The 26,748-nt window shown below is 40.1% G+C and overlaps 1 protein-coding gene across 1 annotated transcript in view; it reads left to right on the forward strand.

The window, feature by feature from the left end:
• Positions 1-26,748, forward strand: part of WDR7 (WD repeat domain 7) — a 437,463-nt gene that overhangs the window by 124,197 nt on the left and 286,518 nt on the right. Inside the window, exon 20 of the mRNA XM_029910906.1 lies at positions 13,009-13,122. Coding sequence (XP_029766766.1) covers positions 13,009-13,122 — 114 coding nt within the window. The remainder of the gene's footprint in view (positions 1-13,008; positions 13,123-26,748) is intronic.

Here is a 26,748-nt window from a genome sequence, read left to right on the forward strand (position 1 = left end):
TGTATGAAAGTGTATTTCTTCTGCAGTTTAATAGCAGTTTGTCATTTTTAGACTAAAAGAAAGTATGTTAAACTAAAGATTATGCAACAGCCTGTGTTGTCTCCCCCAGAAGACCACATAATTTACCTACTTAATTTAAAGACAAACTGATACAATATAGAGGGACAAACTCTGACCTCAATTATATCCATGCAGCCTTAATGAAGTCAAGTTATATCTGTAATGTGAATAGCATTTTAACAGTGGGGTTGTAGGTTTTCTAAAGCCAATGGGGATTCACTGATGTAATTGAAGGTAGCTGTCCTAGCATATTTATATGAAATTACATGAATATAGTTCAGGAAAAACAACAACATTGATTTGACATTGTAATTTACTATTCTAAGAATTCCATGAAGTAAATGTCCAAACCTTGTCATCTGTTACCTTTGCAGTGATATAAGATTAATCTGTTTTCCATGTAAATTTGTGAACTTCCTAAACAGGAAACTCTTTCAATAAGATGCAAGTTCTATTGCCAAAAGGAAACATTACTTTAGGCAAAACTGTCCCCTCTATTGGGCAGTGCAAAGATGGATCAGAGAAAAGGAAAAAGCAGTGATAATTAGAGCTGGTTGGGAATCATTTGACTAAACATTTTGTCAGAAAATTCTGATTTGTTAAAACTGAAACTTTTTGCAGAAACACATATTTTACTAAACTTTTGTTGGGAAGGTTTGTTGAGTCCATGAGTTTCTGATCAAAACAAGAGAAGAGGATAGATTGACCCCAGACTAGCCAGTAGCCCAGTGGTTAGGGAACTCACCTGGGAGACCCAATTTGAAGTCCTTGCTCTGGCTGATTCAGACCAGCAACTTGAAACTGATTCTTCCACATACTTAGTGAAAGCCTTAACCACTGGGTTATTGGCGATTCTGGGAGAACTTTCTACCCCCCCACCCCCAAAGGGTCTTGGCTTCATTGCACATCAGAATAGAAATCTATGTCAAAACTTCAATCTCTCCCCCCCCTTCCAAACATTGGTGTGTAAAGCTGTATTAAAAACCAGGGTGCATGCCTTGATCCTGCAAGCTGCTCCATGTGGAAAGACTTTAGTTCAGTGGGGCTCTGAAGCAGGGGTTTACTTGCATGTTTGGGGCCTCCCATTAGGCCTTGATTCAGGAAGGTACTTTAAACATGTATGTTGTTAAAATTGAGCATGTGCTTAAGTATCTTACTGTACCGGGTGAATTATAAGAGGATGATGGGGTGGGAGTGAACAATGTTAAGGATGTGTTCACTGTAACCTTTATGTGAGTGGGTGTTTGTCCAGCTGGAAGAAAAGGGGCATTGACCCTTTAAGGGCTGCCTCACATCAGGTACGGAAAAGTTTACAGGGATGGACAGGAAAGGGAGGAAGCAGTTGGGGCCAGGTCAGGACAAGGTCACTGCATTGCATTTCCTGTTGAGCAGAGGAGTGTGTGTGTGTGTGTGTGTGTGTGTGTGTGTGTGTGTGGGGAGGGGACATGGGCTGGTATTTATATCCCATGCAGCCATGAATAGGCCCTCTTTACCAGGATTGGACTGGCAGCGTCCATCCACCTATCCATAAACTTGGCAAAAGGACCAGGTTCCATTATTTGCCCCTTTTCCTTAGAGGGCTGGGAATGAGTTTTTCTCTCACTGACAGATTGGCTGAAGCAAGGTATGTATTTTTTGCCTTCCCAAAGCTGGTCTGGGACCTGGTAGGGTAGAGTAGGGGGATTAAATGCACTGCTACCTCGATATAACACGACCCGATATAACACAAATTCAGATATAACACGGCAAAGCGCACTCCGGTGGATCAAAGCAAGTTCAATATAACGTGGTTTCACCTATAACGCGGTAAGATTTTTTGGCTCCCAAGGACAGCATTATCTCGAGGTAGAGGTGTATTAAATTGCGACTTTATAATGTAAAACTTGTGGAGGATGTGCAGTGCAGGTACTTGGTATGAAGTGGATATGGTTACCACAGAAAATGGATTGGAAAAGGATTTGAAGGAAAGCATCCCTTTCCTTCAAAGGGAGCTAAATAAGGGGTTTGGGAGCTGATCCCCTCCTTCCTGCACTCTACAATTTGTTGCAAGGTACTTCCAGATATTATAAGTGAATAAAGATGTGGCCTCATTAAACCATATCCATGACCTCCTGTCTGTCTTCTGGCTTGGACAGACAAAAGGTAGTGCAGGGGGAACATTGTTTTATAAAGAAAGCAGATCTTTACAACTGTTTTGCTTTCTTTTTTTGTTTGTTTGCTGTAATGTTTTAATTTAAGTTAAGGTTTGTTAAGTGTTTTTGGAATGGTCAGGTACCAGAGTAAGTATGGGAAGTACTAAATCAGAGATTAGTGGTAGAAAGTTAGAAGAAAGTAACTTAGAAAGCTGCATTACAAACAAGGTCCAAATTGTTAAATATATAGCCGATTACTTCATTTACTTACATACTGTTAATTAAAATAAAGAGAATACAAAATGTTGGCTAATGTAACTCTTTAATTTTCATGGATTAGAAATATAACTCCTAAGTGGCAGATCTATGTGATGCCACTAGTGGCTTGTACATGTTCAACTGTAACAACTTACTGCCATCACATATATTTATGCTATATCCTGACCTCCATTTTTATTTTACTTTTTTCAATCCGTTTTGGTGAATATAAATTCTTTGGGTAAGGGATTGTCACACAGTAAAATATACTAATAAACCCTGTTATAGTTAGCATCTGGTATTATTAGCATGCGTGGGAAGTAATTAACTGAAGCTTTTATCTGTCTCTAGTGTGGTATAAATTGTAATTAAATTATTTGGACTTTGGGATTACCAGTGAGGAAGAAGCACCTAAGAGTCCAACAGGAAATTTGTTAGAAATTTGTCCAGCAAACCACTAAATTGAGAGGAAAGAGATGAATATGTTTAAATCCAAGCAGCTGAGTAGTAGATTTGTACTGACAAATACTGTAAACCTTTATAGGCATTAATGTGCAAGACCTGTCCACACTACAATTTCAAAACCATAATAGGGTGCTAATCATGTTTTTAAAGTAGATGGTTTTCACCACCATTCTCATCTTGAAAATAATAAATTAATTAATAAACCCCTGCTCGATTCTTGAGGCGAGGCATAGAGTTCTGCTAAATATGGATTGTTTCAAGGTTTGCTGGAAAAGAATGTTTTCTGTTTTTCCGCAACACTAGTTCATTATTTTTGTGGGTGATCATGTGCCACCTTATATTAGTAAAGCCAGAAATATACATAATATCATCCCATACTGGTTGCCTGATTACTTAACATGAGAACTGTAAAAATGTGCAGTTCTATGGCTACCCTGACAGCGATAAATCAGTGTGTGGAATAAGTATTCATTGTGGAAGTGGAACGGAAAAAGGCATCCTTGCAGACAGTTAAAATGCATAACTGATTTATGGAATTTCATTATTAGTTATATTGAGTTTGAGTAAGAATACGGAACACATACTAATAAGGCCTTGGTCAAAACTTTTCCTTAAACTGTCATTATTAGAAATTCTTTTCACTGGCATTCTAAAGAATTGTTGATGACCATAGGAATATTTTTTTCATTTTATTTAGGAACAATTATGAATGTGTATCATATTTACTGTATCTTCCTCTTTCATTTCTCAAGAAACCAACTGTGATATTACAGAGAGAGGTTTGACTTAGGTAGAGAATATACACCAGGACCAGATGAGCAGTTTTAGAAACTAAGATCCTGTTTCAGGCAAATATTCTTGGTAATAAACTGGAAGGAAAACTTTATCGTACATGAGCCAAATTGTTTTAAATAAAATGCATTTTGATAGTGATTCAAGAAGCACTTGAAATGTTTGTCGATTCAGTCACTAAGCTGCTGTGGTATATTTTAATATACGGGTCTGTGGTCCTTTGTGCAAGACAAGGAAATGACTCAATCTGCTGGTATTTCTTTACCCACCAGTCATCCTTGGGCCTCTTCATTTTGGATGATACAGTGCGGCCATCCTCTAAGACTTCCACAACATGAAATCTCTCAAGTTTGACTTGTGGCTTCTCTACCTCTTACTGATGGGCTGTTAGGCCAAACTTTTTCCCTTCTGGCCCACCGCTGTTGGATAGTTTGCATTTGTGGTTTCTGGGACTATATCCTGAGAGGATTCCAGGGAGTCTCCAGATTCTGCTCTGTCATTCTCTGATTCTATTTACCTTCAGAATTTGGTCTCTAGTTCAGAAGCTGCAAATGTGTTATTACAGCATGAGTGCAATTTAATGCTTATAATACTCCTTTCCAGAGTTCTGACATGACAGAAAGTGATCCTATTTTGTTTGTCTGAAATAGATGGTTACTGAAACCATTTTATCCTCCCCCCCCCCACATTCTCCAGCCGTAGCTATGTTTGAACACTAGCTTTTTAACTAAAAATTAACAAGCAGTTGTGGAAATATTCTTCTTCCCACCTTTTTGCTGTAGTTGGTCATCTTTTGCATAATAAGCAATAGATGATCTCCCTCCTCATTCAAACTGTGGACTGTACAGAGGAATAAATTATTTAAATTTAATATATTCTGTTCTAAAAGATAGATGATTTCTTTTTGGTTACTGGTGATCTATGAAACTAGCTCTGGATTACTAGAGGCCATTTTCTGTTTGCTTTGCATTTAAACTAGTGGTATTAAAAATGAGCAATGGATTTCCCCTTCATTAGTCTCACTCTACAGATTCCAATTTAAGTTGTGTACATGTACTCCGAAGCCCTTTAAAGTGGTAAGATCTTCAGGCAGGCCATTTATCCCTGTGTGTGTACAATGAATTTTTTTCCCTACAAGGGGCATCTTAATTTGACAGTAGAATTAAGTATAAAAATAGCAAACATATTTTGAAATACTTATCTGTAATCATCATTAAGAGTTTGTTTAGTAAAGCGGCGACCATAATCTGTTGTGGTCAAACAAAGGAGTCTGGTGAGATGAATTGTAAAGAAGCCTGTGCCTTTATGGAAGTTTAAAGAGATTCATGTCTTATAGCAATAAAAGTATTTGTCACTAGCAAGAGTAGTATTTAACAGATTCCAAAAAAGTGGCATAAACTTGAACTTCCTTGGCTTCTTACATGTAGAACTGAATTATTTTGAAAAAAATATGCTGTTTATTTTAAAAATAAATGCCAAATATTGAAGTTGGATTTATTATCTTTTATCCTATAAACCAGGAAACATTTTGTTGAATTTTCCTTCCAGCTTTAGAGAACGTATTTAGCACTGTGTCCCGCCCCCCGCCCCCCCATACCAATGGAACTTCTTCATACAGCAGGTAATATGAGTAATAATGGAAACCTTTTAGGCATCTTTCTTTGCTTACAAGGAAATAGTTCCACACACTTTTTAGGGGGTGGGGGTTAGTTGGGAGGGGATAAACTAAACAGGAAGACAAGGAATATAGCGGGGACAGTGTAGGGAAGCGGCTAGAGAAGGTGGGCAGGGGAGGCAGATGTGGAGTGAGGCTGAGTGAATAGACTGTAAAGAAGGGGGCAGGGAGAGGGTTGGAACAAACAGCAAATGAGCAGAGGAGAGAGAATGTCTAGTTAACAGTGGGGAGAAAAATGCATTGAAGACATCAGGGTCTCTGCTTGAGCTGGTGCTGCTGATTCCAGTCTTTGGCTGGTTCTTCCCTGCAGTTTCTTTCTCTGAAGCCACAGGATGGAGGAGGAGGAAGGATGGCCCCTGGGTCTTAATTCACCCAAAGTAGGGGTCTCCCTGCACAGTTTTGTGGGGTGAGAGTGAGGAGCGTTTCTGGGAAAGGGGTCACCGAGGCTCCCATTTTATCTCCTGCGTCTCCCAACCAGTGCATTGGTACCTGCTCATGCTGCTTCGGCAGCTACTCCTGCAGTAAATGTATTAGAATTCAGGTGTTAGGATGGATTAGCCTTAATTTCACAACACACTGTAGATTGTACAATTAATCCTGTTTTATTTTGGCCTTCTGGATCTAAAATTGGTGTGTTCAGCTTGTTGACTGCAAATCAAACAGGAATGTTTGTAAAAGGGTATGTCATGAATAGGGCCCTATCAAATTCACAGCCATGAAAAATGCGTCACAGTCCGTGAAACCTGGTGTCCCCCCACGAAATCTGGTCTTTTGTGTGCTTTTACCCTATACTATACAGATTTCACAAGGGAGACCAGTGTTTCTCAAATTGGGGTCCTGACCCAAAAGGGAGCTGCAGGGGGGGAGGGGAAGGTCACAAGCTTATTTGGGGGGGGGGTGTCACAATATTGCCACCCTTACTTCTGTCCTGTCTTCAGAGCTGGGTGGCCAGAGAGCAACGGCTGTTGGCTGGGTGCCCAGCTCTGAAAGCAGCGCCCCGCCAGCAGCAGTGCAGAATTAAGGCACCCTTCCTTGTGCGCTGCAGCCTTCAGAGCTGGGTGGCTGGAGTGTGGCAGCTCCTGACCGAGGGCCCAGCTCTGCAGGCAGCAGTGCAGAAGTAAGTGTGGCAATACCATACCATGCCATCCTTACTTCTGCACTGCTGCCAGTGGCAGCTCTGCCTTCAGAGCCGGGCTTCTGGCCAGCAGCTGCTGCTCTCCAGCTGCACAGCTCTGAAGGCAGCGCCGCCGCCGGCAGCAGTGCAGAAGTAAGGGTAGCAGTACCGCAACCTCCCCTATAATAACCTTGTTAACCCCCCCCCAACTCTTTTTTTTGGGTCAGGACCCCTAAAATAATAACACCATGAAATTTCAGATTTAAATAGCTGAAATCATGAAATTTATGATTTTTAAAATCCTATGACCTTGAAATTGACCAAAATGGACCATGAATTTGGTAGGGCCCTAGCCATGAATTAAAAGTATTAGAGGTGGTTTTGGCCGTTGATATATTTTGAGCTTTTCATGTTGGGAAGATATTTGAGCTTTACTGCTCTTCATTTCCCCCTGCACTGTGATAAGAATGTGCAGCTATAAAGCATTCAGTAAGTTCATTTTCTATTCCTTATGTTCACTTCTTAAAATTACACCTCAGGTATTGCATTCACCAATGTCTATAATATATTCTGCCCAAATAGGGGCTTTGTGAGCAAGTATAGATTTTTTTTTTTTTTTTTAAGAAAATGCTGTTTTCCTTTATTCATGTTTAAAGATAAAAATATGTTGAAGGTCGGCTTTAGTCTTCAGTAAGATATAGGTTCTTCAAATTAAATTCCTTTTTTAAGGGATTCTCTAGTTGCATGCTGTATATATACCTTCTGTCCCATTGTTTCCATTTTCTCTTTGGTCAACATAACTTTTCTTAAAATGTTGAAATGATCATTTCCCAGACTATACAATGGGCATACTGTCCAAGTAAATTTGTTCACTAGGCAACAGAGAGGCTGGTATATTTTAAATCTCTGATGTTGTTGTAGCTAGAAAAATGGAGACTGTGTCTTTAATGGAAGCAAAAGGTTATCTTTTTGTGGCCTTTGTGTGTATGTGCTGATGTGGATGTAGGCAGCCAGACAGCCAGTGTGTGCAAAGAGACTAGGGAACTGGCTGTGGATCGATAGAAATAGTGTGAAGTGAATTAATGTGAGGCAGGCAGTCTGTCTGTCATAAGGATTGCAGGGAATGTGGGGCAGTGCTGGTCAGTCACTGCAGAAATCTGTTTCCAATAAATTTAAACCCTGTGTCTGAAAATAAACTGCAGACATTCTCCTGCTCCCATTGTTAAAACCCAATTAATTTGGATAATTATATATATCAATTCATTGCCCCTATTGTGTTTTAATTAGAAATTTTGACAGATGCATTTGTATGAAATTGAAGAAATAAAACTTTAAAAAATGAATTTATTTAATTTACCTAAATATGAATGATAATACATACTATCCCTACAAAAGAAAACAAATGATCAGTGATTTAAAATTAATATATTTCTAATAGATTATATGCATCTTTTTGCATTGATTTCAATTGGAGTTTTGATTCAGCTCACTCCCAAGCTTAGATAAAAGAGGAGGGTTCTGCAGTTGGTTTTGCAATCACTGAGATGCAGCCTTCCTGCAACAAAAACAGTTCCGTTAAATCAAACCTTAAGAGTGCAGACAGAGCTCAAAATCCAAATATGACACATCTCAGTGAAAGCAAAAAGAAAGCTGAGATCTCGAGACATTGAATCCTGACTATCAAATCTGTAACAAGTAGGCGGCACATAGAATGTAAGGTTTCAGAGTAGCAGCCGTGTTAGTCTGTATCCGCAAAAAGAACAGGAGTACTTGTGGCACCTTAGAGACTAACAAATTTATTAGAGCATAAGCTAATGTAAGTACTTCGTACAGTACTGGAAAGCTACATGAGAAATGAAAAAATACCATCTGAACATACTTGGCATCAGTGAGATGAAATTGGCAGGAAGTGGCAAGATGATGTTATAAAGAGGAACGCATGAAAGAGGAGGAGGAATGATGCTAAGTGACATCTCCGTGAAGACCTTGCTGGCTTGGGAACGAGTGAGTGACAGACTAGCAACATCTGGACTGCAAAGAAGACAAGTCAAGTGTACAATAATCCAGGGATGTGCAACAACAGACTCTGCAGGTGACAGTGAAAAGGGTACATCCTACAAGCAGGTGCAGCAAGTATTGGATGTCATGCTTAACCATGACATTATGCTGATGACAGGCAACTTCAGTGTAAAATCGGCAACAATTATGCTGATTTGGAAGGAGTCATGGACACAGCAGTGGAAGATATCCAAACTAATAATAGTGAACAGCTCTTGAATCTATGTGGCACAAACACCCAAGCAATAGGAGGCAATCTCTTCCAACACAAGAGGAGACACAAGTTCACATGGAGATCACCAGTCAATGTGACTTTCAATCAGATAGAGCATGTGTGTATATCTAAGAGATGTGTGTCTTTGAGGGGTATCAGAGTCAGCAGAGGAGCAGATGTTGGCTCAGATCATTCTTTTAGTGGCCACATTACAACTTAAACTCAAAAAGAGCACTAAGACAGATGAAAAGAATGTTATAGCAATAGAGGCAAAGGACAAAGAAAAACAGCTCAGATTCCAGATTGCCCGTAGCAACCTTTCCAGTGTTTTACAGGACTAGGCTGTTAGAAAGTCTGGAAGACAGATGGTCAAACTGGTAGAAGATGGTAGTTGAGACAGCAGAGGAAGTAGTAGACTTCCAAAGAAGGCGGAAGAAAGATGCTTGGATTACATCTGGAACTTGGGCAGTGACTGATGAATGAGAAGGCTAAGAGGCCTGCGAAGCAGCTCAGTGGGGAGACATCAAGCAGCTCTATACAATAGCACTATTGTAGCACATATCAAATGGAACATCACCCTCCTTTTGGTGACAGACAGATTCATGGTTGCCATAATGCTTATGCAAACCAGTATTCACTAAAGGTGCTATCCAATAAAAAGTTACCTTTTGGGGCCACCGTGCCATGAGCTTCTGGTAACTTATCCAGTTATACACTCACAGAGACTGTACCTTACTTGAGGAGGAGCTTCCATCTCAGAAGAGGCTTCCTAATGCATTTTTCAGGATTAAGCAACCATTCAAATCTATCCTCTTCCTGGGATGGGAAAAGACATGGAAGAATTGCAGACACTGCCTAGCCCTGGGGTCTTAAGAGTCATGTTGGGGGATGCATCAAACATGTTTGCTGTGCCTGCTGACATCCTAATGTAGGGAAGTGGGTTCTGCATAGAGTGCTTAGGAATAAGTGGACCATATTCTAGATTGCTGCATGCAGAAGATGGAATTTATGAAGCTCCTTGTTGCAGAGTGGTTTTATTTGCTTGCCTTTATGCAGAGGACCAATGTGTTCTCTGGCTCAGTAGAGATGTGTATTCATGCATGTTTTTGTTTATTTAGTGCATAGGTTATTATGATTATTTATATAGCCTAATAGGTGTGGGGTGGTGCTCTTTTATGGAGGTTTTGATTGTGACTCCATAGTTAAGGTTGCCTTCTCAAAGAGGCTGAAATTAGGGCATGCATTCCTGGGAGGGAAGATGGTTTCCTACATGTTGATCTTTCTGTTGTAAATTCTACAAAAAGTTTATTATGTCTTTTGAGTTTTCTATGTAGTTTTTGTTTAGCTTTGTGTAATAGATTATTAACTGGGAGTGTTTGCAATGGGTTTCTATCTGAAATCTGTGAGACTTTCTAGTTTTTTGTTGTAGATGTGCATCATTAAAACAATATGTATCTACACAAAATTGATCTTGAGTAGATATTGCAAAATGGGTAGTAAGAAAGAGCTATTTAAGGTTAACGGTCAATTTTTGCCAGTAACTGAAAGATTAAAAATTTATTCTTCAACAGAGACTGGCATATGCAGTCACTATCTCTGGAGATACTAATGAAGAATTGCCCTTGCAAAAAAGTTGCCTCCTCACATTGTTCTCAGTCAAACTGAAGCCATATGCTGCTCTTAGTTAATATGGTTGCCATTTCCCTTCAACCTGTGCAGGAGGAAGTTTGGACTGCTCTTAGTAAAGATGACCACCTCTATCCATTGTTCTCATTGCCATTGAGATCATCCTTTGAGGAAAATGATTGCCTTCCTCCATGCTGTCAGGTGGCACAGGGCCACTGTTAGGAGCAGGTGAATATGGAAGAGGCAAGCATGAGGGGGAAAATGGGGTGGGTATGTATGTGCACAAGGGAATTTTGCAGGCTAGGTTTTGGGGTCAAGGGAATAGGAGATGCAAGAGGGAAAATGTGTAGGGTAAAACAGTGGGGAAAAGGAAGGCAAATATGGAGGCGGCACATAGTGACAGACAATATGGAAGCAGAGAGAGAGAATGCAAATGGAGTGGAAGACTGCCTGAGATAGCAGGGAAGATTTGGGAAGACACTGGATAGCGATGAGTGAGGGGGATGGCAGCTCACTCACCATAGGGTTAAGTAGAGTCATTTCCCAACAGCCAAATGGAGAGGCTCAAATTTTTGCATTTATGGTTGAATTTAGAATGTCAAGTGATCACTCACAAATTGGATGTAGGCAGTTTCCCCTTAATGGCTCAAAAATTAGCAGGCAGATGAATTTTTCCCCACTAAAATCTCATTATATTTAAGCCCATTTCATGATTTGGGGGAACCAATTCCTGACTTTTGAATACATGTATTTGGCAATACTGCTTCTATGTCCCTCAATACAATTATCACTTCTCTTTAGTCCTAGCCTTCCTTCTTGTCCTAGCTGTTAAAAGGTGTAAGAATAGGGACAATCTGGTGGGCAGAGAGCCCTTAAAAAGTAGCACTCCCAGTTCCATTACAAAGCCAGCACCTCTGTCTGACAAACTCCCCATGGTTCAACACAGGGGGAATTCCTCTGTGGCTGCCCAAAGATCCCATCTTGTGGCTGGGGGGATCACTGGTGTGAAGAGAGAAATCGGGATCGTGTAGATTTGCATGGGGATGTGACATCCAGTGTTAAACTCTTTTTCTAAAATATGGAAGTTCACCAGCATTGTTAAGGTTGCTTCACAGGAAATGAAAAGTCAAGTTTCCTATATGCTTTCTAATCTTCCACTCAATCATACACCTTACCACTTCCACAATTACTGTACATCACAAACGACGTTAATTTTGTCCCGCTAGTAATGCCAGCCTTCCAGCACCTCCTTACCAGACTAACCCCTCGCAACACACCAAACTATTGCACTAAATCTGCACAACTAATAACATTTGGGGGGAAAGGGGATATTCTGATGAAGGGTGTGTGCCAGAGAGAAGGCTGAAGGATAGTCTGGTGTGTTTGGAATGGGTAGTCTGGTAAAGGAAGCATTGAAATGCTCACATCCCTAGAGGAGCAGAGTTAAAGTTATGAACTGTGGTGTACATTAGTTGTGATACTGGTAAGATAAAATTATAAACTTTATTTTTTAATAATGTACTGGGTTCCAAAGCTATTAATTTAGGTGGTCTTCACATGATCACTACTAGCAGGCTTAGTGAAGTGATACTAATAACTGTTACTGATTTGGTTGTGTTCCGTCCTCTGTCTTTTCATTACCTTCTTTTATTACTCCATTCCTTCAATTTAAGGACAACCACTTATGGAGAAATCTTTTTCTTGTACTTTGGATTTAGAAATTCATTTTTTCATGGTGCTCCTGATCATATTATAATGACAGCTGAACTAATATTTTGACACAGAATTTTGTTTTTATTTTTGTGGTGTGTGTGTGTGTGTGTGTGTGTGTGTGTGTGTGTGTGTAAAATGTTTTTTTACACAAGAGTATACCACAGTGGGGCTGTCCTGTTTTGTTTTTCATCAGAGACATAGGAATTGCTGTATCCAACCAGACCAGTGGTCTGTCTGTCCAGTATCCTGCCTTTGACAATGGCTTCAGATACTAGTCCAAAAAATCCCTCCCTCAAAAAATCATCACGTGGGCAATTACTGAATAATTTGCCCATAAGGGCTATTTCTTTGAAACTATATTAGCCAGAAGTTGGCGTGCTCTGAAGCATGAGATTCCACACAACTTCCAAACTCTAGTTTTTAAAAATTCTTTCTGATGTAATTCTCAATGTTCTCATTATCCATGTAAATGTCCAATCCTTTTTATAGTTGAATTGCATCAGATGTACAAGAAATATATAAATGCCTTTAATGTTTCTCTTTAGGAGAAATCATTCCTATGTTTATATTTATAGAAAATTATATACCATTTTGTCACACTTAGAAAAAAAATCTGATATCAATATATTTTAAAGAAGGCTAAAGGTGTGTCTGTATTTTGCCTCCGAATCTCAATATTAAACCTGCTTCTATATGCTGATATAAAAGGAAGGAAAATTTGAAATTTTATTGGAAAGAAACTTCCCTTAGTGCTGATCAGAAAGAGTTATAAAGATATTATTTCAAAGCATTGGCAATTCCTAGTGGGAGAAAATTAAGGTTGTTTGTGATTATAAATTCCAAAAAAAGATCAACTAAAACCAAAATAGTCATTTTTTTAATGTGACTGAATTTGTTTCAGCTGGAGTGACAGCGGAAGCCATTCAAACTGGTAGTGCAAGTCCAGATTCATCAGGGTCAGAAGTCAAAGTTCAGGAAGAAGAGCATGATCTTGTTGATGATGACATCACAGCAGGTGAGCATGAATATATTTAATAATACCACTACATTCCTATTGTTGTCCCATTCCTTTTAAATCCTTTAGGCTAGTGTCTGCTTGGAGGGAAAATGAATTTGAGCAAAACTATTTAAGAACCCTTTCCCAAGAAAGATAAATTGAATGTGTATTTTTAATATGTTGTATATTTGTGAATTGGATCTAGTGATCTTTTATATTTAACATAGAATCTGAAATTATGAATTAGGATAAAATTTACTGTCAAGCAACAATTATCCTGAAGGACAAAGTACTTGGTTACAAGTATTGCTAAAAAGAAAGTTTGTGTTGCATGAGGAAGATCATTGCATAAGACAAACTTTAATATTACAGGCTGAAAATTTGCATACATTGCTTCCAGGGATGGGGTACATGTTGATTATGCCCTGACAATGTTAACTTCAACTTTGAGTGACGGTCCCTATGTATATTCCACATGAGTACTCATACATGCCATGCACCCCAGTTTGGAAATTCTTCAAAGCAGTGTCCATTGACACACACATACGCAGTAGCTTCCCTCGTACTCCCAACCGAGTATTGGTCGATGCCTCCCCAGTTCCTTCTTACTGCCGCATGTCCTAAGTTGGAATCATGTCCTCCTTCACTCTATGCATAACCTGTATAAAGTAAGATGTTTGTACATAGTTTTATATCTTAGCTTATTAGTTATTGTATAGTATTGTTCCCCCCACCTCCCACCTAGTCCCAGTAGGAGGAAATCCTCTCTGGTCCTGGAAGATGGTTGAGAAGCTATGCTTACCATCCCTTCAGATATGACCCTCCCCCCCGGGGATAGTTGGTACCGATTTCCCTTGGGGGCCGCCACGACTAATGGATCCCTCTATATTGGGGCCCTTGGGATCTGTGTGGCAGGTGCCCAAACCCCTGTCAGGAGTCGTACCACTCCTCCCCCTCTCGTCAGATGATTCCATCCGTGTATAAGCAGGAAGAGCTGGAACCAGTTCCATTTGTACCAACAGTTCCGATGGGTGCCTTTTCATAATTTCCAGATGACGACATTGCTCCTGCATCAGATGGCCACCATCAATATCAGGAGCTGTTGTAAGGAATTTCTTAACAATTTGCAGATCCCATTAGAAGAGGTCCAGGACCCTTAACACCATCTCTTGGACAATTTGCAACCACAGGGACCGACCAGGGTGGCCCTTCCAATTAACACGTCTAAATTAGTACTGACCTTAGCAGTTTGGCACACACCAACATCTTGTGACTGTATACCTGCCCCCCCCCCAAATTATTTTATTCCTACCAAAGGAGCTGACTTTTTTCCCATCCTGCCCCAATTTGTTGGCAATACAGGCAGCTATGAAAAGAGCTTGGTTGCACTACCAGAATTCATCCCAACAGATAAGGGCTCAAAGAGACTGGACGTCCTGGGTAGGAAGGTCTTCTCTTCTGCTGGTCTTCAATTTTGTATAGCTAATTATTAAGTTTTATTAGCAAAATATGAGGTTAGTGGCACAGTTGGTTCTCCAGGCTGCAATAGGTGCTGCAGATAGTGTCGAGAAGTTTGGCCACAGAACTGATCACATGAAGGGACTCGTGACTGTAGTCATCAGGCTTTCCTAGAGAGATCCAAAACACCATCCAAGACCTCTTCCTCAATGAATCCAACCTTCTAATGAAAAGATGAATGAATTCCTGCACTCTCTAAAAGACTCAAGATCCATTCTGAAATCCCTGGGGATTTACACCCCAGTCCCCCCAGAGGAAACACTAGAGACAGTCCTTTAGACCACAACCACCCCTGTGGCATGCTCCATATGTCCACCTGAGCCTCTGCATAAATGACAGAGAATTCAGGGGTCCCGTTTCGTGGCTCCCTTTACTGCCACAGCCTCCACTTACTCCCAACCACAGGCCAACAGTCATTTTTGACATGCAGGTCGAGATACCACCCTCAATGGCACCTACTTCTTCTCCTGTCATCTTTGGAGGCCATCTTACTTTCTTCACCCACAGCTGGAACAAGATCACCACAGATGGTTGGGTCCTGCAGATTATCCATCAGTGATATTCCATAAAGTTTCTTTTCTTCTCTCCTCACAAACCATCTTCCTGATCCCTCTTCGGGGAGGGCTCTCACCAATTGATCAACAGGAAACGGAATACCTTTTACGCTGGGGGACAATAGAACGTGTCCCACATCAGTATCAAGGCACAGGATTCTACGCTCCATATTTTCTAATCCCCAAAAAAGACGGAGGGTGGAGACCCATCCTGGACCTTCAGCAATTCAACATCCTTATTTGAAAGCTGAAATTCAGGATGATTGCGCTGGCATCTATAATCCCCTCCCTTCAGGAGGGAATATGGTTTGCAGCTCTTGACAGGAAGAATGCATATGTCCATATAGATGTTGACCCGTCTCACAGGAAGTTTCTGTGCTTCATTGGCCAAGAGCACTACCAGTTTCATGTCCTTACCTGAGGGCTCGCTACAGCCCCCAGGGTATTCACTAAAGTTTTCACTGTGGTAACAGCCCAGATGCAATGCCAGGGTTATACAGTATTTCCATACCTGGATGACTGGCTCCTAGTGGGCTGATCTCATCAGGAGGTCATGTCAGCAATGGGACCTCTTCAGCACCTTCTTTCTACTTTAGGTGTTAGTACATTTTGTTACCCGTCAAGGACAATAACTTTTATGGAAGCATGGCTGTACTCAGTCTCTGCAAGAGCATTTCTTTCCATAGATAGGTTTTACACAGTGAGCAACCTGATCTTTTGCATCACCCCCAAACTATGGTGCGCTGGTGTCTTTCTCTGTTAGACTACATGGCTGCATGCACCTACATGATGCCGTTCACCAGATTCCACTTGCAGTGCCTGCAAGCTTGGCTCCATTCGACCTACCAACCACACAGGGATCGCATTGACTCCAAGGTCACAGTTCCCACCAGAGTTATGACCTCCCTTGCTTGGTGGTCTAACCCAAACAAATTCATGGTGGAACTCCCTTCAACCCTCCCATACCAAGGGCCACCATCCTGACAGATGCCTCCCTTACAGGGTAGGGTGTTCACCTGGACTACCACAATGCTCAGGGCACCTGGACCCTGTGTGCATTCATACAACGTACAGTCAATCTATGGAACTCCTTGCCAGAGGATGTTTTGAAGGCCAAGACTATAACAGGGTTCAAAAAAGAACTAGATACATTCATGGAGGATAGGTCCATCAATGGCTATTAGCCAGGATGGGCAGGGATGGTATTCCTAGTCTCTGTTTGCCAGAAGCTGTGAATGGGATGGATCATTTGATGATTACCTGTTCTGTTAATTCCCTCTGGGGCACCTGGCATTGGCCACTGTGGGAAGACAGGATACTGGGCTAGATGAACCTTTGGTCTGACCCAGTATGGCCGTTCTTATATTTTTAAAAGAGGCCGGGCTACACATAAACTTACTGGAACTGAGAGCAGTCCACCTTGCGTGCAAGGCCTTCCTTTCCCTCATACGCTTACTCCATGTAAAAATAGCGTCAGACAATATCACCACAGTGGTCTATATAAACAAACAGGGAGGAGAAAGATCTCATCCCCTCTACCTGGAAACAGTTAGACTTTGGAGGTGATGTATCAGAAACCACATTACGATACAAGCTGCATACCTCCCGGGTATTTACAACTTCCTGTCAGACAGGTTAAGCAGAAGCTTCTCTGACCACAAATGGGAGCTCCACCACACAGTTCTAACCAACATATTAGCACAATGGGGTATTCCACTAAGGGACCTCTTTGCACCTCAGACAAACAGAAAGCTTTCCATGTATTACTCCAGGAGAGCCACGGGCTGAAGTTCCCACGGTTATGCTCACCTGCTGTACTGGACAAATAACGTCAGATATACCTTTTGTCCCAACTACCACAGATTGAACAGAAGCTCCATGGCGACATAGCCACCATCCTCCTCTTAGCACCCTACTGGTCCAGACAGTTCTGGTTCACAGAATTCCTAAAGATGTCCACACACCTATCTATCAGGATCTGCCTATTTTAGGACCTCCTAATCCAGAATGGGGGAAAAATCAAGCACCCCAACCAAGGCTCACCCCACCTCACAGCCTGGTGTTTGGATGGGCGTCGGAAATAGAATGCTAATGCTCCACCCCGTTCTGGAAATCCTTAACCAAAGTGAAAAAGATTCTACTAGATCCTGCTACTTGGCTAAATGGCATCACTTTTTGGCCTGGGCACATCGCCACCAATATTCACTTGATACTGTGGGCATTCTAGTTATCCTAGACTATCTCCTTTCCTCAAATAGTTCACGTCTGGCCCCTAATTCGCTGTAGGGGCACCTAGCAGTGATTAATGCCTTCCTCTCTCTGGTTGAAGGATGTTTTGTCTTTACATACCTGGCTACTGTACGATTTATGAAGGGCTTGATCAGGACCTTCCCACCAATCATTAAACCTACACCTCAATGGGACTTTTACCTTGTTCTGTAAACACTCACAGGTCTGCTCTTTGAAACTATCACAATGTGGCAACATGACCCATGAAGGTGGTGTTTTTAGCGGCCATCACTTTGGCCAGAAGGGTCAGTAAGCAAGGAGCCATGATGGCAGACCCTCCTTATACAGTATTTCACAAAGAGAAGATCTCCCTTAGGTTACTTCCAAAATTCCTTCCCATGATTGTTTCTGAGTTCTACATCATTACACTTACCTGTATTTTTCCTGAAACCCCATGCTTCTTCCAAAGACAGGAGACTTCACTCCCTCATCGTCAGGCCCTGGCATTCTACCTGCAAAGAATCAAACCCATTAGAAAATTTCCGAGACACTCTGTTGTCATAGCAGAAAGATTGTATGGGCAGCCCATATCCTCACAGAGGATTTCTAAGTGGGCTTCAGGATGCATCGTAGAATGCTACAAAAGAACAAACAGAACCCTCCTCCTGGGGGTATTATAGCTCACTCCATGTGGTCACAGGTGGCCTTCACAGCATCCTTATCAGATGTTCCATTACAGGAGATTTGCAGAGCGACAACTTGGAGCTTCGTCAACCTGTTCATGACACACTACAGTCTAACTCAAGCTGAAACTGCAGATGTAACTGTAGGAATGGCAGTACTACAAGCATCTCTTCTACCATCTTCCTCGCACCCTCCCTTCCGTCTGAATACTGCTAGCCAGTCGCCCACATGTGCAATACACATAGGGACCATCACTTGAAGAAGAAATGAAGGTTATTTACTGTAACTGGAGGTGTGGTCTCTATCTGTATTCCACTGCCCGCCCTCCTTCCCTTCCACTTCAGATCCTGTTGGATCGTGGTAAGAAAAGGAACTGGAGAAGCGTTGACCCACACTTCCTCTTATAGCCTCAGTCGGGAGCATGAGGGAAGCTTCTGCGCATATATGAGTCAGTGGACACTGGTTTGAAAAATTTCCAGACTCGGGCAAATGGCATGCATGCCTACACACGTGCCATACAGAGAGAGATCACACTTCACAAAGAACCTCCAGTTCCTGTAAGTAATCTCCATTTCTGATCTGACTGCTAAATTATGAAGCAAAAAAATGCCCTCTATTATTAATATATGAAATCACCGATTGTAAAATTGCAACTTGTGGACATAGTCAGCCTCTGTTGTTGTAATAATCCAGTATCTTGATTCTTCCCATCTCCATCTAACAACCTCTTTCAACTGAAAGTATTTCAAACCTTTCCACTGGGAAAAGAAGCTAAGGGACCCTAATGATCTCCCTAGACAACTGTAAAACCGTCACTATGTGTGGAGTTGATCCACATGTAGCAAACATATAGTTAATTAACATGGGATCTTCTGTTTTGTCCCCATTTATCTCTTATTATGTTACACTATAAACATGTTGAGAGAATGAATTTATTCTTGTTAATAGGTTCTCTGACGAGAGAAGTTCTCCAATGTAGTCAGGTCCATATGAAGAAGTGTGGGTTGAAAAGTAACTAGTAATTATTTCAGAAGCCTTTGAGGAACTGAAATCATTTTAATGATTCGCAAGCAGAGAAATAGTACTATAATAGTTGCAGACGGAAACAAAATAGCTGTGTCTTCTGTAATTATATTTGGTAGAAAATTCCTATTACTGAGCAAATTTTACCTCGTTCAGTTATTTTGCGTTATACATGTTCTCAGCTAGTGTCTTAAATCTGGCAAGATCTGGTATGTTCAGCTTATTGCCCGTGAGATGAAATGGCTTATTTCTTAGCAATTATGGTTAATTCAAGAATTGTCTTTGTGATGTTTTGATCTTTCACTATTTGACTTATATATGATATTGAGGGTTTTGAACAAATAAGCACTGTTTAAATCCGTGCACAGCAGGTTGAACTACAGTATGTTAAAGATATACAGTACCATCATAACTTGTCACCACTGGTAGATTTTATTGTAGGCAAAGTTGATGAAGTCTAAAGAGTTCTGGTGTATTTAGTTCAAAATATATTATGACTGACCATAAAAATATGCAAAATATACAGTATTGCTCTCTTGAATTGAATCTTTCCTTTCATGCCACCTTACGTGCTGTGTATTAAAAAGGAAGAATATTCAATATCCTTAGAATTTAAATAGCTAAATGATTTTCTTAACACACCATCAAAGCAACTAGGATACCACAGTTTATAGATTGTGTAAGTTACCTTTAGTTTGTGTGACTTGATTGAGCTGTGTATGGATTTTGTGAGGGTTTAAAAGAAAACTATATTTATTTCTATTGACTAGAAGCCTATGTAAATTACATTATGAAAAATCTGATCGGCATGCTGACAGAAACCCGTATCAAGAAGAGTACATTTATTTTGGGAGCATCGAATGGTTGGAGCATTTGTTCTATAGGGCTTTATGGGCAATGTAGCTAGTAGATTTCTTGATTATCTGTCTGATTTTCACAATAACTAAAAGGAATACGCTTATTCATTTTTTTTCTTCCTTTATAAAGGAAATCATTACTATATAATTATTTTTGCCAGTTTGTATGCATTATAAGTTGTAAATGTAATATATGTAATATGCAGAATGTATTTCTAGCATTGTTTAATAGCAGTATAATTATTCCTATAAAAGCCAATCATCAATGAAAAATGCTGTTATGCTTAAGGCATATCTAAATGTAATTAAATCCACATTTAATAGAAAGTTTACTATTATGAAAATGAAAACAAATTAATGAAAGTTAGCAGTACTAGAATGTAGATTCACAAGGAAATAAAGACCTCTTTCTTCAATCAGTATTCCCTTTGCCTATCTACTGTTTTCCTACTCCTTGACTCTCCCAGCTAGAGTTTCCCTTCTTCCTTCCCTGAAACTGTTACTGTAGTGTCAGATAGCACTATTGTGAGCATCGAATGTTGCAGCTGATAAAAGGTTTTGAAGGGAAAGGGAAGCAAGCTTATGAGGAAAGGGAAGAGACAGAAGATGGGACCTCCTCATATCGGAGAAATTCTAAGACGTGAGCGTGCTTTTGCTTTGTGTTACACTCAGCATTTTCAGGCCAGGAGACCCTAGTATGTGATTGAAGTCCGTCTGCAATGATGGGCCTTGGTCAAAAGTTCCTGGTTAGTTCACTGCTGGTACAATTTTATGATTTGTGTTAGGTAATTAGAATACTTGTGGCATAATTTTATAATTTATAGTTTAAAAAAATGGGACCAAAAAAGTCTCTCATTTACATATTGAAAGTGATTGACTTACAAAGGTAGAAAGACAAAGCTAAAAGCTGTATAAATTAAGTTTATGATCACTTGAATATATTTTTTCCCCAAAAGAATAGTTCTAACTGGGGAATGGGAGTAAGAAAAAATAAAATTGAGCCTTGAATGAAACAATTTAAACCTCACCTTGTCATCTTAAAAATATGATGCAGCTTCTTTTTCTGCCTGTCTTTTTAAAGCTAATATCTATTGATCAGCTGCACAAAGTAATGCTAGTATGCAGTGGTCAGTCAACAGGAATTTCTTCAGTCCAACTTGACATTCACCAAACACTTTCATTTATCTAATTTTTTTAAAAGGATCACTTTCACATCAATCCTTTTAGAGATTAGGACATTCTAGTTTAGGCAGTTTAAAAAAATTGCTGAAGCCTATTTCAGAAAAATACTTTTACTAATACACTAGACTGTGTGTTAAGCAATTTAAAAAAATCACTTACAGTAGTCCTCAGGGAAATTGGATCTGTTTTTAAATATACTGAACATACATGTTTTTAAGTAATATTCTTTCAAAACAGTAGTATTATGTACATTATCTTTCATGGCTGGAATGATTGCTCTATTGCAGTTATCCAGTAAAATGTTTCATTTTGCATGAATTGAACATACATTTTAGATCAAATTATAAGCATTATGATTTTGCAATTTACAACAATTCCTACTTGGGCAAAAAACCCACTGGCTTCAGTGGTCAAGACTTCAGGATTCAGAATAGAAGTCAGATGACTTTGAAAACCCTATATTCTAAATATATTGTAGATTTCAAGATGTGGGGACTTGAAAGAAAATGTATTAACCTGATCACTTAACCCTTCCCCATTCCCCACACCCTATATCCTAATTATGCAAAACAGAATGAGTTTATCTAGAATGTCAGAAAGCTTGAAGAGAAGACACTAATACAGATAAATGAGATAACCAGCTGCAATAGTTTTAGCTTTTTTGTGAAAGAGACCAGAGCTTTGTTTATAAATCAAATATCTATTTGTCAAAATATATTTGCCTCTAACCAGAACGTTCTGTCAATATAATGCACTGTTTCTTCCATTTAATGTAACAATTTTTAAAATGTTAGTATATATTTTTCCCTGAGTGCTAAAAGAGAAACAAAATAATTTTAACATCAATTAGATCTCTTTTTCATTTAGAAATGTACATATATACTTTTAAGGAGTGCTACTGCTGAATTTTGAGGGTCTGTACTGCAGTGTCTGTATAAATGGTTTTAATCCACCACTTGTTCAATATAGCAAGGACATAGATGACCATATAACAGGGGTAAAGGATCAAATGTCACTGACATTGTCAAAAACAGACAACATGATACTACATCAGTACCTCTGTTGACAGATTCAGCTGCTTACAAAGAAAGCAATATAGAGATATGTGGAATGTAAAGATAACTGTCTTAAACATCCACAGAATTTACTGTAGTGGAAATTGTCTTGAAAAGAAATTCTCAAGAAGTAAAACTGCAATAAGAATTAAGAACCTCTGTGATATACATATGTTTCATCAACCAGAAAATGATTAACATGTTTTGTAAATTTTTCAATTTATATTCAAACATGAGTCCTTGTGATCTGTGTCTTCATTAGTCTTTATGCTCTTTAGAATTAGAGCCACCTGCTGCTCTCTAATGTAATTTAATTACTATCAATATATACAGAAGGTAGACTTCATAAATAGGTAGATCTTTCTGGGCTTGAAAAATGTGCTGAGCACTCAATAAATAGCGGATTACATCCACTAGCCAGAGGCTGATGTGAAAGATGGTGGAGGGACTACTCTAAATCTCTAATGGCATCAACCCTTATGGAATCCCACCCTACATCTCTGGTAGATATTAAATGTCTTGATCCCTTTGGTGCCTGGAATTCCCCCACCACCACCCCTCTCTGTTCTTCCTTCGTATACTGTCGTGAGATGTTTGGCTGAGTGTGTGTTCTTTCTGCGTGCTGTAATGGCGCTGTCCAGATAGCCCATACAGCAGGCTCCGATCGAACAGCCCAATAAATCCACAGACTCAGTTCGTAGTGAAAGAACTTGGTCAGGTTTGTTGTCAACGAAGCATGGTCCTAATGTCCTGGCTCAATGCTTACAGGCACACTAACTCATGTATGTCCCTTGCAACGGATTAGCTCAGTTATTGGTGGGACTTTCCATTATACCCTAGGCCAGCCAAAGACACTTCCTCTGAGATACCTCTTTATACACCGATACAAAGAAGTTTTGTATTACTCCTGACGTATTTGGGTGCCACCCATTACCTTGTACATGTTGGTTTGATTAAAACATCTCTATCCATTATGCTGTCATCCTGACCTTATCTTTAGGATGGGTCAGTCTGTTCCTGTTATCTCTGGGGAATGTGTTTGGTATCAGGGTGTTCTGGTACCACCTTTCTGGAATGTGTTTGCGTATATATTTTTATGCCTAGCACTACTTAGGAATGTGTGTTTCTTCAATATCAACCCTGTTCTTGCCAGATTCTGTGAGCAGGGCCTGCCTCTTGCTCACAACTTAACTTTGCTTTATATCAGCCAAGTTTTGACTACTTTACCTCAGGCCTCATATCAGGCCTCAGATACATGGGCTTATGTTTCAGGCCCTCTTCTTACTACACATACTAGTGCCATTTGGTGGGTACAAGAAGGGCTGTCTATGCTGTTGTGTCCCCTCATCTAGTCTCTTCGCTGCAGCAGGGAGTAATTGGTAGTGGAAGTTCTTAGCTCCCCTATCCCTCCATCAGCCTCTGGTTTTGGTCTCTCCTTGTGAGAGGTACTGCAGCTCCTCCAGGAACTAGATGCAGTGGGGGGCAATTTGATGCAGTTCCTAGGGCTGTAAACAGCTCCAGTGAAATACAATACCTGGGTGGTTTGGGTATACTAGTTCAGACCGGGTTTCAAGAGACTCAATGACAAAGAAAGGACTTGGGAAATAAAAGGTGAGTTTGAACTGACAGAGAGGCCTTCATGATGATTCAATAAATAGACATGACCTTTTGTTTAAGGAGAGGCCAAATCCTGTGGAAGGGTTGGAAGGGCTTGAACCTGCCAAGGTTGCCATATATGGGCAACTTCTTTTATATGTTTTCTCTGTATGCTTTTGTTCTTAAATGTGCTCTGCTTTGGAAATGCTATGTGGTCATTTGTAACTGCTGGTAATAGCTCTTGGAGAGAAAGCAAAGCACAGGGACTGGAGGTAAATCAGACCTGTTTGAGATAATCACAATTCAACTGCAGGCAGCTGCAGACTAAAATCTAGTCTGGAGAGAGAAAGGATATGTGGGTCCTTGCTCACAGAGAGGTGTTGGTTAAAGGCCTGAGACCTGAGAAGGCATTATTTGAGCACACCACGAAGAGGATTAAAGGGGACACTCCTCCCCACTGAATAACTCCTCTGTCTGCCTCTGTTTATGTTCAGAGCTTTCCCAAGCAGCTGTGTAGCTGTAGCTTGACAAACCTATGATTATGATCAGATGCACTGGAGCAGTGTGTCTGCAGACTCAGTAAAATAGCAGTGCATCCGTTCACATTCTGTTCATATGTAGTGGGTTGTTTCTTTTTTTGCAATCAATAAAGAGCTACAAACATGCACACACTATCTATCTAATATGTATACATATATTTTTAATTCAAGCTTAGATTCTGAAAATGTGATGGACTAGGTCTCCCACTTTTCAAGAGAAGTTTCCTGCTTAGTAGGGCTGGGTAAATCAGTGGATTTTTCAGCTGTATTAACTCTATTTTACTACTTATATATACTCAACTGATTCACAGTAGCTCTTTTGAACTATTATAAAAGTGTTTTAAAGCATTCTTCAAAGAGCTATAGTCCTGTCAATGAGTACAGATCTAATTTGGAAATCTGCTTTAAAGCTATTCATATTCTGTCCCTTTTCGCTCCAAGCAGTAAATACAGAGGTGTGACAAATGTGTACAAGCAATCCTAAAATTATTGCTCACTATAGCCATTTGTCCCATCCTTAAGCAATTAGCCTCCACCCTCCAAAAATGTCCTGCTTTTATCAGTATCTCTATTGCATCTGCAAACTGCCTGCTGGATTTTTGAAGTACAAGGCTACTAGAAGACGCCTAGAAATGTAAATAATAAATACATGAATGAAGCAATTTTTGAATGGTTACTGTATATTTAAATATTGAAAATAACCATATGCAGTGTATAGCAGTGTAACTGAAGGAAGACTTTTTGTCTGAGACTGAATATTGATTTTTGCACATCACTGCTTTCTGAGGTCCCTACTTACAAAACATTTATATGTCCCTTCTGGTTGAAAGATTATGGGAATTGGCACCATATTAAAGTGCAAACTAAATCTAGAATGCAAAAATTCACTACTTTTTACATGAATTATAAAATACCTAATTTGTGGATCAGACAATGATTCTTATCTCTTCTATGTGGTATAGATATTATTTTCACTAATAAAATATACATGTTCATCAGGCTTTCCACTCATGAATTTATAAAATATTTAAATATTATTCCTTTTTATCTTGGGTGTATTATTTTTGATATACAGTTCTCTCTGATGACATTGCCTTCACAGATTCCAGTGACTGGAGTTTGCATATTGTGCCTCGCAGACCCTAAAATTCTTGAACGCAGGTAGCCCTTGGATGGAGCCACATACTACCATAGAATCGTAGGACTGGAAGAGACCTCGAGAGGTCATCTAGTCCAGTCCCCTGCACTCATGGCAAGACTAAGTATTATCTAGACCATCCCTGACAGATTTTTCATAGAATATCAGGGTTGGAAGGGACCTCAGGAGGTCATCTAGTTCCACCCCCTGCTCCAAGCAGGACCAATCCCCAGGTTAGACACTTTTGTCTAACCTGATCTTAAAAATCTCCAATGATGGAGATTCAACAATCTCCTGGGCAGTTTATTCTAGTGATTAACCACCCTGACAGTTAGGAAGTTTTTCCTAATGTCCAGCCTAAACTGCCCTTGCTGCAGTTTAAGCCCCTTGCTTTTTCTCCTATCCTCAGAGGTTAAGGAGAACAACTTTTCTCCCTCCTCCTTGTAACAACCTTTTATATACTTGAAAACTGTTATCATATCCCCTCTCAGTCGTCTTCTCCAGACTAAACACACTCAATTTTTTCAATCTTCCCTCGTCCGTCATGCTTTCTAGTCCTTTAATCATTATTGTTGCACTTCTCTGGACTTTCTCCAATTTGTCCACATCTTTTCTGAAATGTGGTGTCCAGAACTGGACACAATACTCCAGTTGAGGCCCAATCAGCTCAGAGCAGAGCGGAAGAATTACTTCATGTCTTTATTACATCACTCCTGCTAGTACATCCCAGAATGATGTTTGCTTTTTTTGCAACAGTGTTACATTGTTGACTCATATTTAACTTGTGATCCACTATGATCCCCAGATCCCTTTCTGCAGTACTGCTTCCTAGGCAGTCATTTTCCATTTGGTATGTGTGCAACCGATTGTTCCTTCCTAAGTGGAGTGCTTTGCCTTTGTTCTTATTGAATTTCATCCTGTTTTCTTCAAACCATTTCTCCAGTTTGTCCAGCTCATTTTGAATTTTAATCCTATCCTCCAAACACTTGCAACCCCTCCCAGCTTGGTATCATCCATAAACTTTGAGTGGACTGTCTATGCCATTATCTAAATCATTGATGAAGATATTGAACAGAACCGCACCCAGAACCGATCCCTGTGGGACCCCGCTCGGTATGAGCTTCCAACTTTGACTGTGAACCACTGATGATTACTCTCTGGGAATGATTTTCCAACCTGTTATGCACCCACCTTATAGTAGCTCCATCTTGGTTGTATTTCCCTAGTTTGTTTATGAGACAGTCATGCAAAATAGTATCAAAAGCCTTA

Source organism: Terrapene carolina, unplaced genomic scaffold (genome assembly GCF_002925995.2).
Source record: "Terrapene carolina triunguis isolate 2854851 unplaced genomic scaffold, T_m_triunguis-2.0 Scaffold69, whole genome shotgun sequence".
NCBI lineage: Eukaryota > Metazoa > Chordata > Testudines > Emydidae > Terrapene > Terrapene triunguis.